This window comes from Hyperolius riggenbachi, chromosome 8 (assembly GCF_040937935.1).
Source record: "Hyperolius riggenbachi isolate aHypRig1 chromosome 8, aHypRig1.pri, whole genome shotgun sequence".
Lineage (NCBI taxonomy): Eukaryota > Metazoa > Chordata > Amphibia > Anura > Hyperoliidae > Hyperolius > Hyperolius riggenbachi.
Genome location: NC_090653.1, coordinates 284828041 through 284845464, shown reverse-complemented (window position 1 = coordinate 284845464; position 17424 = coordinate 284828041). Strand labels below are relative to the sequence as shown.

At 45.5% G+C, this 17424-nt stretch overlaps 1 protein-coding gene across 1 annotated transcript in view; it reads left to right on the top strand.

The window, feature by feature from the left end:
- The first annotated feature begins 14872 nt into the window (after positions 1-14872).
- The window catches only part of LOC137528589 (uncharacterized), a 51823-nt gene continuing 49271 nt past the window's right edge, over positions 14873-17424 (top strand). The window contains exon 1 of the mRNA XM_068249937.1: positions 14873-14978. Coding sequence (XP_068106038.1) covers positions 14914-14978 — 65 coding nt within the window. The 5' untranslated portion in view covers positions 14873-14913. The remainder of the gene's footprint in view (positions 14979-17424) is intronic.

The following is a 17424-nucleotide window of genomic DNA, read 5'->3' as shown; positions in this document are numbered from 1 at the left end:
ACAAGTAAAGAATATTGGGGCTGATGCACTGCACATGTAAGTAAAGTTGCTGTGTGCAGGCAGCGCACAGCAAATGTAACGTTATTGACGTTGGGGGAGCGCCGCAGTTTAAACCTTTAGTGCCATGGGCGTTACCGAGTTTATGCAGGTGTTGCTGTAGTGATGATAATATGTGCAGTGAAACATGCATTTGCATAGCAACGCACAAGTTCCCGTAGTAACGTCTGCACCGATAAAGGGTTAACGTGCTAACCCCCCCCCCCCCCCCCCATCATTAGTAACGGTAAAATTGCCATGCGCTCCCCGCGTAAACTAAATAACTCAAACCTACAGAAGACTATGGGGTTGATTCAAAAAGCTTCCTTATTTTTCACCCTAACTGTAAGGAGAGCTAATGCATAAGCAAGCATGAGCGCTAGGCTAGCTACATGATTTAAATAAATTAAAAAAAGAAAAAGTGCTGGCGATTTTATTGTAACGCCAGGGGGGTTAAGGGTGATGTCACAGCACAATGGAATAAAGGTACCACTGCCAGTAATCCTTCTCCCATGTCCACGCAGGCAAGGACAGGACGCTCTAGCGATCTCATGGTGATGTCAGACATGCGGACATTCTTTAGTCCAACTTCTCGCCTTAGCGCTTCCGGATCCACCCTCTACCAACACCTTGACTGGCAGGTAGCCGACTACCTGGCCTTAAGTGTGGATGTTTTTATTTTTTTGTCACAAGTTAGTGGAAAATGACACTTTGTGAAAAAAAAATAAAATCAATTTCCGCTAACTTGTGACAAAAAATAAAATGTTCTATGAACTCGACATACTATTAACGGAATACCTTGGGGTGTCTTCTTTCTAAAATGGGATCACTTGTGGGGTTCCTATACTGCCCTGGCATTTTAGGGGCCCTAAACCGTGAGGAGTAGTCTAGAAACCAAATGCCTCAAAATGACCTGTGAAATCCTAAAGGTACTCATTGGACTTTGGGCCCCTTAGCACAGTTAGGGTGCAAAAAAGTGCCACACATGTGGTATCGCCGTACTCAGGAGAAGTAGTATAATGTGTTTTGTGGTTATTTAACTATAACTTCTACCCATGTAAAACTTGCACTGGGGCCCCAAGCTTAGTTACACCATTGCTCCCGGAGCTATGAAATGCTTACATATGCTGTTGACAGGAAGGAGAGAGATGATTGTACAGCGATCATTGGAATTTGTATAGGAGAGAGAAGAGGAGTCTGGAAATAGGTCACTAACTTGACTTTACATTGTGTACTGGACAATGACCTTTCATTGGACTTTCATCCATTTAAGATAATAATTCTACAGAAATCTGATGGAAACAGTCAGTGGTAAACAAGACTGACCCTAAACACGGTGGATTCTCAGGAACAGGAAATTCTATGTATGTCTGGGTTCTGCTGTCCTGCTGGACAATAGCGATGAGCTAAACTATAGCATAGTTCTAATTTTTTAGCGAAATTCCTAATTATTATGGGAAATCACAATGCAAAATTCCAATATTGCAATTAATTTTGCACATGATGTTGCTATGATGCGTGATTTCATGAAAATATAACTTGCTCATGCCCATGGACGTGAATGTAATTTTGTATAACGCTAGAATTCTTTTTTGAATGAACATTTGCGCACAATTTTATATTATACAATGATATGCAATTTTTGTTTATGAATGATATTAAAGTGAACCTGTTCCTGGTTTGTGTACAGTATATCTACAGCCCTTGAGACTCAATCTTAGCCTCAGGGGCGTAGATATACGTACTCTACCACTGATCGGTGAATGGGAACAGGTGTTCCCAAAGATGATCAAAATGCCTTTAATCAATGATCACTGGCATCAGTGAGGTAACGGCGGTCATTAACAAAAGTGAAAGTAAGTTCCATACACATTACTTCCTGTGTATTGTTCACAGTACACAGGAATAAAGTAGGGAACATGTAATGGCAAAATAGTAAATATATACCTACATACATTAAATTAAATACAAATAAATATATCCTCCTTTAATTAATCCCTTAAACCCCCCCCCCCCCCATACTTACCAAAATAAAATACTTGTAAAAAAAAAAAAAAAAAAAGAAAAGAAAAGTGACATTTAAAAGAAAATTCACAAATAGTTGCCTAAGGGATTCAACTTATTTCATATGTATGTCATGAGGGTATATTGCTGTTATTTTTTTAAAATTATTGTTTGTAATAAGTAAAATAGTATAAACGAACACAAAACTGAAAAAAAAATATACACCTTTATTTCCAAATAAAATATTGTCTACATACATTGTACTAGAAACATCATTTGTTGGCCTTGCCAACAGTAAAGTAGCGGAATGGAGGATAACTTTAGGCAGGTAATACCCATAAGTAAAGAGTGTGTATCATTGTAATGACCATATATTATATCTCAAACTAGATAATAATTTATGGGTCCAAAGAAAGTACAAAAAAATTAAAAACAAAAGGACAAAATAAACTAAAAACAGTGCATTTAGCAGTGTATCACCCCGATATCTAGATGATTACAAATCACACAGTAGATATTATGTATATTAGCAAACGCAGAATATTTGGTCATATGTGCCTATCATGGAGCAAAAGTAGAATATTCAATGATTCTAGGCCATCCCCGGCTTACAGTCCATCGAGATCCATACGATACCTAAGGTCTCTAAAACCCCTATGAGTTCGGAGACATGATTCCAAGCTTAAAGGGGCACTATGCCGAAAAATTGTAACATTTAAAATATATAGACAAATAAGTAGTACGTTTTTTTCCAGAGTAAAATGAGCCATAAATTACTTTTCTCCCATGTTGCCGTCACTTACAGTAGGTAGTAGAAATCTGACAGAAGCGTCAGGTTTTGGACTAGCCCATTTTCTCATGGGGGGATTCTCAGGGATTTATTTATTTTCAAAAGCACTTCGTGAATGGCAGTTGCTCTGTCCAACAGCCACAAATCTGTGTAGCGAGCAGGGAAGCTGGCCAGCATCATTAAATGTTTAAATGTTTTGGGAATATCTTTATAAAGAATAAAAGCCTTGCTGAGAATCCCCTATGAAGAGATGGACTAGTCCAAAACCTGTCGCTTCTGTCAGATTTCTACTGCTTACTGTAAGTGACAGCAACATAGGAGAAAAGTAATTTATGGCTCATTTTGCTCTGGAAAAAACGTACTTCTTATTTGTCTATGTTTGCACATATTTTACATTTTTCAATTTTTCGGCATAGTGCGCCTTTAAATTAAACTGTGTTAGAAAGATTAGTTGAGGCAGGCATGCTAGGGACTTCAGCACTCCTGTAATTGCTAAGAACTAAGTGCCTGGCAGCAGTTAGGATGTAAAAGATAATCATTCGAAGACTTAGATCGACCTCATCCAAACCTATATTAAGTAAGGCTAGTTCTGGGGTTAGAGCAAATTTTCTGTGTAGAAGAGATGAAATCTAATTTTTAGCATCAGACCAGAAGGAATTTGATACCGGAAATTTTCCCAAATAATGTGCTGCTGTCCAGCTTTTACTCCGCTACTATTGAATCCATTCTTTGCTCCACCATTATTGTCTGGCATGCAGGCGCTACTGCTACCGACAAGTATAAACTTCAGAGTTATCGGTGCAGCGGAAAGGGTCATCAACTCGTCTCTGCTAGAGTTGGGCCGAACGGTTCGCCTGCGAACGGTTCCATGCGAACTTCAGTGGTTCAGTGGTTCGCGTTCGCGTCCCGCAGGCGAACCTTTGCGGAAGTTCGGTTCGCCCCATAATGCACATGGAGGGTCAACTTTGACCCTCTACATCACAGTCAGCAGGCCCAGTGTAGCCAATTAGGCTACACTAGCCCCTGGAACCCCACCCCCCCTTATATAAGGCAGGCAGCGGCGGCCATTACGGTCACTCGTGTGCTGCCTGCATTAGTGAGAGTAGGGCGAGCTGCTGCAGACTGTCTTTAAGGGAAAGATTAGTTAGGCTTAACTTGTTCCTGTCTGGCTGCATACCTGTGCTGTGAACCCACCACTGCATACCTGTGCTGTGAACCCACCACTGCATACCTGTGCTGTGAACCCACCACTGCATACCTGTTCAGTGAACCCACCACTGCATACCTGTGCTGTGAACCCACCACTGCATACCTGTTCAGTGAACCTGCCACTGCATACCTGTTCTGTTCAGTGGACCCGCCACTGTATACCTGTTCATTGAACCCACCACTGCATACCTGTGCTGTGAACCCACCACTGCATACCTGTTCTGTGAACCCACCACAGGCCGCTTGACTACCTTCTCCGCCACCACCAACAGGGTCCGGGACTCCAGGCGGATTGCTGAATTTTTTAGGCCGCTGCTAGCAGCGGCCGCTGTAATAATTTTTCTGGTGCGTGTACATGACTGCCTAATTTTTCTGCCTGCACTGCGGGCAGCTGCAACAACAAAAGAAAAGGCATGTACATGCGCCCATTCCCCTTCGTGATCATTACCTTGCCGTGGTGAAGGGGCTTGCGTATCAAAATGAAGCAATGACCGGCGCCTATATGAGTGTCTCGGGGGGCACACCCACGATAATAAGGTCGTTGCCTCATTGTGGTCAGACCAAATTTGATCAGCTGGACAGTCACTGTTCTGTAATTCAGCTACATCAGCCAGGCGACCATATGGGCTGTAAAGCCACCAAAACCTGCACTCTCGCCATGGTGCGCACCAGTCCAGCACGGCCGTCACTACACAAACAGCTGTTTGCGGTGCGTTACACGGTGAGTTTGGTGTGTCAGTGTGAAGCAGTACCTTAATTACACTACCTGATTGATGTATACACATGCAAGATGTTTGAAAGCACTTTAGGCCTGTCATTTAGCATTCAATGTGATTTCTGCCCTTAAAACGCTGCTTTGCGTCAAATCCAGATTTTTCCCCGGGACTTTTGGCATGTATCCCACTCCGCCATGCCCCCCTCCAGGTGTTAGACCCCTTGAAACATCTTTTCCATCACTTTTGTGGCCAGCATAATAATTTTTTTTTCAAAGTTCGCATCCCCATTGAAGTCTATTGCGGTTCGCGAACTTTAACGCGAACCGAACCTTCCGCGGAAGTTCGCGAACCAGGTTCGCGAACCTAAAATCAGAGGTTCGGCCTAACTCTAGTCTCTGCCACCTCTAGACCTCCTCCATTCTGCTAGAATGAAAACGAGGGCCACCAGAATTTCCCAGGACCCCTCCCACCTAGACAGCAGCTTTTTCAGGCTCCTCCCATTGGATCACCGCTGCAGAACCATTTCTTCAAGAACTTCCAGGTGCAGGAGCACCTTCTTCCCCCAAGTGGTTTTCCTGTTAACTCCAGTCCCCCTGCCAGACATGCCCACCGGCGACACTCCAGCACGAGGGCAGCTCAACATTATTCTAGCTTCCCAGCTTAACACCCCAGCCTGCGGCACCATGGACCCTTGGATGGGTAATTCCGGCAGCTCACTCTGTACCTCCTAGCACCTCAGAGTCTTAACCTGCCCTGGACCCTAATGCAGGCACCATGAAAAAAGAGCAATACATGAGGATTTTCAATAACATCAGGCAGTCTGCAGAGAAACTTGGCCTTGGGCACCAGTGGATATTTCAGCATGACAATGACCCAGAATACACAGCAAAAGTGGTGAAGAAATGGTTAGCAGACAACAACATTAACGTTTTGGAGTGGCCCAGACAGAGTCCTGACTTGAATCCAATTGAGAATCTGTGGATTCTCCCCCCCCCCCCACACAATAATGCCTCTTGATAATCGTCTTATTATCTTTTGGGATATTTGGAAAAGCAGCAGGCGGTTTACTTCCGGCAAACAGAAGGAGATCAGTGTGGCAGGGTGGAAGAGGGGAAGGATAAAGGTGCTGCTCTTGGTATCCACCTCGGTGGCAAAAGTATCTGTGTTTGAGACAAGAAGAGACAGAGCGCATTCAGCGAATTCAGAATAATCTCACCTCTAGAAGTTGCTGGCGAACCTGTACAGGAGTAGCCGGCGTGTCGACTTTTATCCCTCTAGCCAGGGATCAGGCACAAAGGCAGCTGGATTCCTCTTCCACTCGGATGGTTGTTGGCAGGCAGTCTCTCTTTGCCTGATGAAAGGAGGACTTGGTCTCCTGAAACGCGTTGCAATATATTTTAATAAACCTCAATCCACACTATATGGCAGCCGCCGTTTCTTCTTTCCTACACGCATTGCTGCATTACAACTAGACCACCACTCCAACTGCCCGTGAACTGCCTGTGCAAGACTCATGGAGCAGCGTGGAGCTTTGCTTTTAGATCCCTCAATCCTGGAGCTGATGCTTTGAAATCCACCACAATCTGTTTGTGCAACCGCATATAGCGGACTCGCACACAGACAGGGTGTACAACCTCAGAGCTGCTCGTTGTCTGCCAACAGCCATCCGAGTGAAGGAGGAATCCAGCTGCCTTTGTGCCTGATCCCTGGCTAGAGGGATAAAAGCCTACACCAGAGATGTCAAACCGGTCCTACGAGGGCCGAGATCCTCACACATTTTTGATACAGCTCAAATGAATTGATGGGTCTGAATCAGGAAAGGTGTGGTCCATCAGGTTGAACACATTCTTCTGTTTCTCAGTCCATCCTAAACACTGGCATGGATCTGGCCCTCCAGGCCTGGAGTTCGACACCTGTGGCCTACACGCTGGCTACTCCTGTACAGGTTCGCCAGCAACTTCTAGAGGTGAGATTATTCTGAATTCACCCAATCTACTGCTGTACTGTTCCCGAGTGCGCTCTGTCTCTTCTTGTCTCAAACACAGATTATCTTTTGGGGGACATCCTATGTCATTTCCCGTCAAAAAATGACTTGCTGGTTGAATAAAAGCAACTTTGAGTAAATTTTTGGCCGTTTTCTCTCTCCCCCCCACCCCCCCCCTTTTCTCCTTGGTGTTCATTTTCTAGGCCCTGCTTATTTTATTTCCTTATTTATTCTATATTCTCCCCCATTTTTTAAGGTATTCATCATATTGCTAGTATTCTTTCCGCTCTGGAAATGTGCATCCAATTACTTGGGGATTAATGCGTGTTTTCTTTTCTTTATAAAGTACTTATATCAGATCTGATATACAACCACAAGATGGCAGCATTTCCACTACTTTAAAGCAGATCCTCTGCAAGTCTGAATGAAACTCTGTTCACTTCCCATAAGACTCTCTTTTCTAATTTATATGTAGAGATGGCTGTGAACTGCTTGCCTCGAAGCTATGGGCAGCCTGACCCCGGTACTTATTCCGGGTGACAATGACCCCCAGTAGTACGCATGCCCTGGCCTTAATTGCTTGCCGGCTGCCGGCACGCTTTGCGTGACATCACGATTCACGAAGCGTGCCCGCCACAGGTGCACAATCAAGGACGCGCATTGCTGGGTCAGGGCATGCCTACTAATGAACGCATCCGGCCCAGGGCATGCATACCACTGTGGGTCATTGCGACCCTGAAGTAGTAAGGGGTCGGGCTGCCCATAGCTATTCACTGGCAAAGTGTTCGCCAATATCACTGATTATATGCTGATTATACTGCTTAACCACTTGATGACCCAGCCTTTACCCCCCCTTAAGGACCAGCGCTATTTTTTGTGATCTGTGCTGGGTGGGCTCTACAGCCCCCAGCACAGATCAGCTGGCACGCAGAGCGATCAGATCGCCCTCCTTTTTCCCCCCCTATGGGGATGATGTGCAGGGGGAGTCTGATCGCTCCGGTCGGCAGGCATGCTGCGGGGGGAGGGGGGGGGGGGCACCTCAAAGCCCCCCTCCGCGGCTAAATTCCCCCCTCTCTCTCCTACCTCTCCCCCCTGGTGATTGGGGCTGCACAGGACGCTATCCGTCCTGTGCAGGGCGCCTCAAAGCCCCCCTCCGCGGCGAAATTCCCCCCCTCCCTCTCATCCCTGGTGATCCGGGCTGCACAGGACACTATCCGTCCTGTGCAGCCAGTGACAGGCTGTCCCTTGTCACATGGCGGCGATCCCCGGCCGCTGATTGGCCGGGGATCGCCGATCTGCCTTACGGCGCTGCACAAATGTCTCCTACGTTTACATTTAGTCTGCGAGCCGCAATCAGCGGCTCGCAGGCTATTCACGGAGACCCGCTCCGTGATCTAATTTCCTCTTCCTCTTTCCTGATTAATTAGGGAGGCACCTGGCGACGCAGATCTGCGTCGCTGGTCCTCCAGCTACCACTTTGCCGCCGCACGGTATGAGTGTGCGGTCGGCAAGTGGTTACATATTGTTTGCTAACTCTTATTATATACACATATATTTTTTTATCTTATCCTGAAATTAAATGTTGCATGTGTTATACGCATGCCGACTCCTCCCTTGATTTTATATTTCATGATCTGATGCTAGCCGCATTACTATGGTGACGCGGCCTCACATCAATTGCTGCGTGGCCATGCAGCGTCTTCCTTTCCCTGACAATTGACCTATGACGACATGCAATGAGGAACTGAGCACCACTGCGGGCGTGGTCTCTGAGGAAGCCGGGCTTCTCTTGCGACGTGTGTTATGCCTAGGGTCAGGTTGTGGCGTGCTGGAGCATGGCTGCGTGCAGGGAATATGGCGGTGTGTTCATATCGTTCTATGCAGTGTTGAGATCGTTATAGGGCAATACTTGACTGGGAGCGCTGTTGTATGCACAATTGCATGTACGTTATAGGAGAATATATACTGGCGATTCCTTTTGCCCAGATTGCACTTTGGTTAAAGCGGTTTAAAACTCTGACAAAATTTTCAACCAAAATGTGTTTTCCTACTGTTTATAACTCATACAATTGTCATATTTGCTTTTGTGCACGAGTATTATTATTCATTTAGACATTATAACTTCCCAAAGTTCAGTTAATTAATTTTTAAAGCTGCTGGTGCATTTTATTCATAACTGTTGTAATTCTGTTGTGAATGCTGCCACCAGTGATTTCTGACCTGTGTTTCACCCCAGGACTCATCAGCTGAAGTCCAGCACAGCCAGAGAATGTTTACATAAATGTATCAAATAAAGAATGTGTACACAAGATAAGCTTAACAGCAGTTTGGATGCAGGTTATCCCTGCAGAAGAAAGAGTCAGCCCTGTGGTGTAACCCTTTAAATGCTGTTTTACTAAAACAACCATTGTGGTATTATTATTATTATTATTTATTGTACGTATAAAGCGCAAACATATTACTCAGCGCTGGACAATACATAGGGATACATACATTGCAACAAGGGGGGCAGGGGACAGACAGAGAGGTAGCTAATGGTTATACAACATAGCACAAGGTTATACATACAGTCAGGGTATAAAATGCGGTTTACAGAGACCCGGCAAAAGAAGTACGAGTTAGTCCATGAGAAGGGTGTAATTGCTGGGGTAGTAAAATTAAGAAGGACACACTAAGGGAAGGGGGAGGCCCTGCCAAGGCTTACAATCTAAAGGGTGGGGGGACACATAAGGCAGGACTGTGGAAAGGGTGATTGACAGAGAATTAGAGTGTGGTAGATGTGGGGTAGGCTATTTTAAAGAAATGTGTTTTGAGGGCTTGCTTGAAGGTGTTGAAGGAAGGAGCGAGTCTGAGAGGGAGTGGAAGGGAGTTACATAGGGTGGGGGCAGCTCTTGAGAAGTCTTGTAAGCGTGCATGGTAATGAGAAATGCGTGGGGAGGTCAGGCGGAGATCATTGGAGGACCGGAGGGGACGGGCAGGTATATATCTGTTGACGAGCTCAGAAATGTAGGTTGGGCAGGTCTTGTGCACAGATTTGTAGGTAAGGCACAAAACCTTAAAACTGATCCTGAAGCTGATAGGGAGCCAGTGTAGGGCTTCGCAGAGGGGAGAAGTGGAAGCACAGTGGTGGGAAAGTCTGATGAGTCTAGCTGCTGCATTCATGACTGATTGAAGGGGTTCAATGCGTTTGAAGGGGAGGCCAGATAGTACGGCATTGCAGTAGTCAAGGCGGGAGATGATGAGGGCATGGATGAGAAGCTTGGTAGTGTCTGGGGTCAGAAAGGGGCGGATTTTGGAGATGTTTCGAAGGTGGAAGTTGCAGGTTCTGTGTTAGTATATTATATGCTGTAAATAATCTTTTAGAGCAGGGGTGCCCACACTTTTTCAGCTCGCGAGCCTCTTTAAAATTTGCAGAGTCCAGGAGATCTACCAACATTTAGGTAGCTAGGTATAGGTGCCTTCAGTATAGGTAGATAGGTATAGGTGCCTTCAGTATAGGTAGATAGGTATAGGTGCCTGAAGTATAGATAGCTAGGTATAGGGGCCTTCAGTATAGGTAGCCAGGTAAAGTATAGTTGGGTATAGGTGCCTTCAGTAGATAGCTAGGTGTAGTAGGGGCCTTCAGTATAGGAAGCCAGGTATAGTATAGTTAGGTATAGGTGCAATCAGTACAGATAGCTAGGAGTAGGGGCCTTCAGTATAGGTAGCCAGGTATTGTGTAGTTAGGTGTAGGTGCCTTCAGTATAGGTAGCCAGGTATAGTGTAGTTAGGTGTAGGTGCCTTCAGTATAGGTAGCCAGGTATAGTGTAGTTAGGTGTAGGTGCCTTCAGTATAGGTAGCCAGGTATAGTGTAGTTAGGTGTAGGTGCCTTCAGTATAGGTAGCCAGGTATAGTGTAGTTAGGTGTAGGTGCCTTCAGTATAGTTAGCCAGGTATGGTGTAGATAGGTATAGGGGCCTTCAGTATACTTAGCCAGGTATAGTGTAGTTAGGTGTAGGTGCCTTCAGTATAGGTAGCCAGGTATAGTGTAGTTAGGTGTAGGTGCCTTCAATATAGGTAGCCAGGTATAGTGTAGTTAGGTGTAGGTGCCTTCAGTATAGGTAGCCAGGTATAGTGTAGTTAGGTGTAGGTGCCTTCAGTATAGTTAGCCAGGTATAGTGTAGTTAGGTGTAGGTGCCTTCAGTATAGTTAGCCAGGTATAGTGTAGTTAGGTGTAGGTGCCTTCAGTATAGGTAGCCAAGTATAGTGTAGTTAGGTGTAGGTGCCTTCAGTATACTTAGCTAGGTATAGTGTAGTTAGGTGTAGGTGCCTTCAGTATAGGTAGCCAGGTATAGTGTAGTTAGGTGTAGGTGCCTTCAGTATAGGTAGCCAGGTATAGTGTAGTTAGGTGTAGGTGCCTTCAGTATAGTTAGCCAGGTATGGTGTAGATAGGTATAGGGGCCTTCAGTATAGTTAGCCAGGTATAGTGTAGTTAGGTGTAGGTGCCTTCAATATAGGTAGCCAGGTATAGTGTAGTTAGGTGTAGGTGCCTTCAGTATAGGTAGCCAGGTATAGTGTAGTTAGGTGTAGGTGCCTTCAGTATAGTTAGCCAGGTATAGTGTAGTTAGGTGTAGGTGCCTTCAGTATAGGTAGCCAGGTATAGTGTAGTTAGGTGTAGGTGCCTTCAGTATAGGTAGCCAGGTATAGTGTAGTTAGGTGTAGGTGCCTTCAGTATAGTTAGTCAGGTATAGTGTAGTTAGGTGTAGGTGCCTTCAGTATAGTTAGCCAGGTATAGTGTAGATAGGTATAGGGGCCTTCAGTATAGGTAGCCAGGTATAGTGTAGTTAGGTGTAGGTGCCTTCAGTATAGGTTGCCAGGTATAGTGTAGTTAGGTGTAGGGGCCTTCAGTATAGTTAGTCAGGTATAGTATAGTTAGGCGTAGGTGCCACTTACCTCCCTCCAGTTCCAGTGGCGGTGTCTGGGGCTCCTCCTGGTCTCCCCTCCTTTGGCCGCGCTGGCTAAAGTGCAGATGGGCGCCGGGCGGCTGAATGAAGACTCTGGTGAGCGAAGGGGGCGGCGGGCAGCGTGCGTTGATGCATTCTGCCCAGCGCCGCCCCCAGCTATGACGTCACGGCGTCCTCCTCTACCGCTGTACCGCCTCTCTCCTGTCTGCCTCTTCTGATTGGCCAGGGTTCGGCAGCAGAATCTGATAGCTGCCGGCCACAAAATTTAACATGACGCGGCCGCGATCTACCAAATAGGCGGTCGCGATCTACTGGTAGATCGCGATTGACTTATTGGGCACCCCTGATCTAGAGCAAAGAAAAAATTCTGGGTTATATTCCGCTTTAATATATTGCACCTTGCACTTTCCAAGGATTAGCTTATTGATTGTATTCAAGTTATTTATTGCATATTTATTGGATCATTGTGAATTATGATCTAGATGGACTGATTTTTGTATATATCATGGTATGTTTGCACTCAGTACTTTATAAACTTTTATTCCCTTGATCGAAGAACATCATTATTTGATTTTTACGTATTTCCTATTGCCTGCATTGCTTAATTATTTGTACATATTGATTTTCCCACACTCATATTGCTCCAGCCCTATACTTACCTTTCGCAGCCAACCGGCCCGATTTTTGGTTTTATGTTTTCAAAACATTTTATTAGAAGGTGTAACAAATTACAGAGTTATGCAGTAGTCAGTAGGGAATCACAAAGCCTTCAATTTTTTATTTCAGTAAGAACTTGATTTCAGAATATCTCTATGGGTAAAATGTGGAATTACTTACTTAGATCTTATATTCCTCCCAAGGTGATCTGATCTCTTTTAAACAATTATGTGATAAGTACAATTTTCCAGTTCAAGTTAAAGAGGGACTGTCCCTCTTTGGGAGCCCTGTCCCTCTGTCCCTCTTTCCTCCTCATTTGTCCCTCTTTCATGACTTTGTCCATCATTCTATGTAAATATATATATTTCTCTACTAAATAATGTGTTTAATTGACTCTAAACTTTATTCCCATCCTTTAAATTGATATATTTCTAATTTTAAAATGTTACTATGAAGGAAAATGAACTAGGATAGAAAGGACCAGTGTGGTTTGAATTATAAAACAACATATTTCTCTCATGAAATCTTTATGGTATGCGTGTCTAGGGGTGTGCCGGGGGCGTGCTCAGGGGTGTGGCAGGGGCGTGGCTTAAGTGTCCCTCTTTCTTATACCAAAAAGTTGGGAGGTATGCGTACTGTGGAAAGGGCAATGGGAGGAGGAGCAGCAAGTTGGAGCACGGAGGAGAGAGGGTGATCAGCATGTTCATGGACTAAGGGTAGGAGAGAGGGGTGCATATACAGTCTGCAATGTACTGTGATGAGGGGAGGGGGGAGATAAGCAGCATGTTCTGTTCTAGGTAGAGGATAGAGGGATGATGAATAGAGATGTCCCGAACAGTTCCAGGCGAACTTTAGGTGGTTCGCATTCGTCGGCGAAGGCGAACTTTTGCGGAAGTTCGATTCGCCCCATAATGCTCCATTGAGCAGAACTTTGACCCTCCACATCACAGTCAGCAGGCACATTGTCACCAATCAGACTGCACTCACTCTTGGAGCCCCACCCCCCCTTATAAAAGGCAAGGTTCTCCTGTCGTTTTACTAACTCGTCTGCCTCCAGTAATTAGTTAAGGGACAGCTGCTGACAGACTCTGCTAGGGAGAGTTTAGTTAGGATCTTGTAGATTTGTTCCTAGCTGATTGTTATTCCTTATCCTCCTCACTCCCTCCTCCCGGAGGGAGGAGGGTCTCATCTTCCAGGGAATTGTAGTATTTCAAAAGCCAGTTTACACTCCGTGGCTGGGAATTGAACCCAGGCTGGGCTGGGAATTGAACCCAGGTTTCAGTGTGCAGTAGGTAACTCATTTAACCACTATACCACCAACAACACTACATGCTGAAGCCAGCCTAGCATGTACTGTTATGATCAATCTAAGAGAAAAATTAGCTTGCTTAATCCACGGAATTGTACTATATCAAAAGCCAGCTTACATACCGTGGCTGGGAATTGAACCCAGGCTGGGCTGGGAATAGAACCAAGGTCTCAGTGTGCGGTAGGTAACTCATTTAACCACTATACCACCAACAACACTACATGCTGAAGCCAGCCTAGCATGTACCATTATGATCAATCCAAGAGAAAAATTAGCTTGCTTAATCCACGGAATTGTACTATATCAAAAGCCAGCCTACATACTGTGGCTGGGAATTGAACCCAGGTCTCAGTGTGTGGTAGGCAACTCATTTAACCACTATACCCCCAACAACACTACATGCTGAAACTTCTTGGAGCAGACTTACATCCTTCCTCCAAAAGACACACATACATCCCCATAAAATCATTCAACAGCAACTGCATGCACAGTCTTTGTGGTACACAGTCTGTGTGGCACAATTGGTTAATTTTTCTCTTGGATTGATCATAATGGTACATGCTAGGCTGGCTTCAGCATGTAGTGTTGTTGGTTGTATAGTGGTTAAATGAGTTACCTACCGCACACTGAGACCTGGATTAAATTCCCAGCCATGGTATGTAAGCTGGTTTTTGAAATACTACAATTCCCTGGAAGATGAGACCGAGGGGGAAGGAAGGGATTAGTACTAATGTCATAAAGCAGTGTAGGCCTGCAATTGAACATTCAATGAGATTTCTGACCTTAAAACACTGCTTTGTATTAAATACAGATTTTTTTTGCGACTTTTGATGTGTATTTTACTCAACCATGTCTTCCTCCAGGTATTAGACATCTTTTCTATCATTTTTCCAATCAGCAGAAATTTTTCAAAATTTTGAAGTTCGCCTCCCCATTGAAGTCTATTGCAGTTCGCGGAAGTTCGCGCGAACCGAACCTTTCGTGGAAGTTCGCGAACCCGGTTCGCGAACCAAAAATCGGAGATTCGGCCCATCTCTAATGATGAAAAGCACTGGGTAGTGGCTGGAGGAGAAGCATCATATTCTATACTGCAGAAAAGGGATTGGGGTGGATGACCAGCATGTTCTGACCTGTGTAGAGTTCTTATCTCAGACAGGCAAAGTCCAGACTGAATCAGCTGACCAACACTCAACACAAAACTGACCCCCATCCAGAACTTCTCTCAGTTTATATCTCTCCTCTCTCCATCCCTGATCAGCTTCTAAAATGATTGCTGTACAGTCTGCTCTTATCTTCTTGCTCTGTGGAATCGTCCATTGTCAGGAGCGTATGTAAGTAACACGTGTGTGTGTAATCAGTGTGTGTGTGTGTGTGTGTGTGCACAGTGTGTGTGTGTGTGTGTGTGTGTACAGTGTGTGTGTGTGTGCGCACCATTTGGGTGTAGTGTGTGTGTACACATTCATGACTTTGTGTGTATGTTCAGAGTGATGTGTGTACGGTGTGTGCTTATTCTTGTGTGAATGTGTATATTGCGAGCTCGCAAGGGCAGGGCTCTCTCACACTTTGGTGTCTTGCAATTTGTCTTACATTTTGTTCATAATGTTGCATTAATTACAATTCTGTATTATGTACCAGTGTCTATATTTGGTGTATTCCATTGTCTGTATTATTATGTACCCCATGTTTTTTCCCTAAGGGCAGGAGCTGATCCTCTAGTCTTGGGCTGGGCTGCACACATATATATCAGCTGTGTAGCCAAGGAAGCGCTGTGTTGCTATGTGGGGGCGGGGACAATGGAGAGGTGAGGAGTGGCACATGCATGACATCACATGGTGGGCGGGGAAGGGATGCAAACAATGGGATCGCAGGGGGATCGGCATCTCTGTGGTTTAGTAGATCCTTCTGGTGGATCACTTGCAGATTGGGGGTTGCCAGCTGCCATACAGAAACGCGATTGTCAGATGAGGTGGTCGTTATTGGCTGCCACTTAAGTCAGGCGTGTGTACGAGGTTTTACTCTATACAGCACATACGGAATATGTTAGCATTTTATAAATCAATAATAATAATAATATTGTGTGTGTGTTCCATCTGCAAAGCTGCAATTTCTTTATCTGAGAAGGTATCCCCCTTTTCTTTTCCATTCAAACCACATCTGCACAGTCATTTGTGGGCTTGTTTACACAATGAATTGGAAATTTTAGCCATCCATCAGCTGCTTGGCCACAACCATTTCCTATATAGTGCAAGCAGCGGGCACACACAGCCACGGGGAAGGGGGCCTGACTCCCCCCTCCCTCACCTCTGCCCCCCCCCCTCCCGTCAGAGCTCCACCCTCCAGAAATAAGCACAGCAGGTAGGGAGACTCACCTCTTCTGGGTTCCATGCGAAGGAGCTCCACCCACAGCCGGTCTCCAGCACCACTTACTCTACTTCCTGATTAGTGGAGGCACCTATACTAGACTACCTATATTGGGGGTGCTTATACCTGGCTACCTATACTGGGGGCACCTATACCTGGCTACCTATACTGGGGGCACCTATTCCTGGATACCTATACTGTGGTACCTACCCCTGGCTACCTATACTGGGGGCACCTATAATTGGTTACCTAAACTGGGAGCACCATTACCTGGCTACCTATACTGGGGGCACCTATACCTGGCTACCTATACTGTGGCACCTACCCCTGGCTAACTATACTGGTCGGTACCTATATATGGCTACCTAAACTGGGGGAACCTATACCAGGCTATCCTATACTGGAGGCATCTATACTAGGCTACCTATATTGGGGGAATTATACCTGGCTACCTATATTGGGGCACCTATACCAGGCTACCTATATTGGGTCAGCCAGGGCCAGTGCTGTCACAGAGTCAAAGGGGGCATTTGTCCCAGGGCCCCAGAGCCTGTAGGGACCCGCTATGTGTCTCCTCCCATCTTAAATATTGCTCCCAGGGGCCTCCGCAGAGTACTTGGCAGAGTAGCGTCTCACCCGTGCTGGCGGACTGGTGCTGGAAGATTGGAAGGGAGGGTCAGCTGCCAGCTCAGGGGTCCAGGAGGGAAATTTGGATGTAACAAAGGAAGATGTAGCATCTGAGACAGATAGGAGTGTCTGTGATAAAATAATCCCTGATATGCTGGAAGTCCTTAGGGCCGGGTTTGTGGCAAGGCCACCTAGGCCATGGCCTTGCGTGGCAGCAGAGAAGGGGCAGCCAGCACAGTTAACAGCCATCTGCCAGCACATAGACTCAGTTTGACCACATCGCTGTGGTTGGCTACAGACCTCCTGCAGAGTGGCAGGGGAGACATGCAGCTGCAGCTGACAGAGGGGACGAGGAAGCTTTTCTGCTGCAGCGGACTCGGAGCCAGGACGGGTGAGTGACTGCTCAGTTGAGCCGAAATTTGTATTTTGTGTTTCCGTAATTACAGGCAAAAATTCTGCCGCTACGATGCAAATTCATCATTTTGTAATTGCCATACAAACTGTTATTCAGGATTCTGTAATCGTAATTTCCATCCCGTTAATTTCGTGTTTCGCCGCAAATTCGCGTTTAATGCGAAATTTTGTGTTTTCTATACAAACTTAGTTATTTTAATCATGAAAATGGGCGTACTTTCGCTTCTAATGGTAATTATGCAATTTTAAGTAATTCTCAGGAAAGTCACTCATTGATTGCAATTACCGATTGCAATTTCAAATAATGCAAAGGCCCCTGCTCTTGCTGTCGCTTTAAATGTATCAGGAGGCTCGACCTGCAGCCACTTTTTAGAC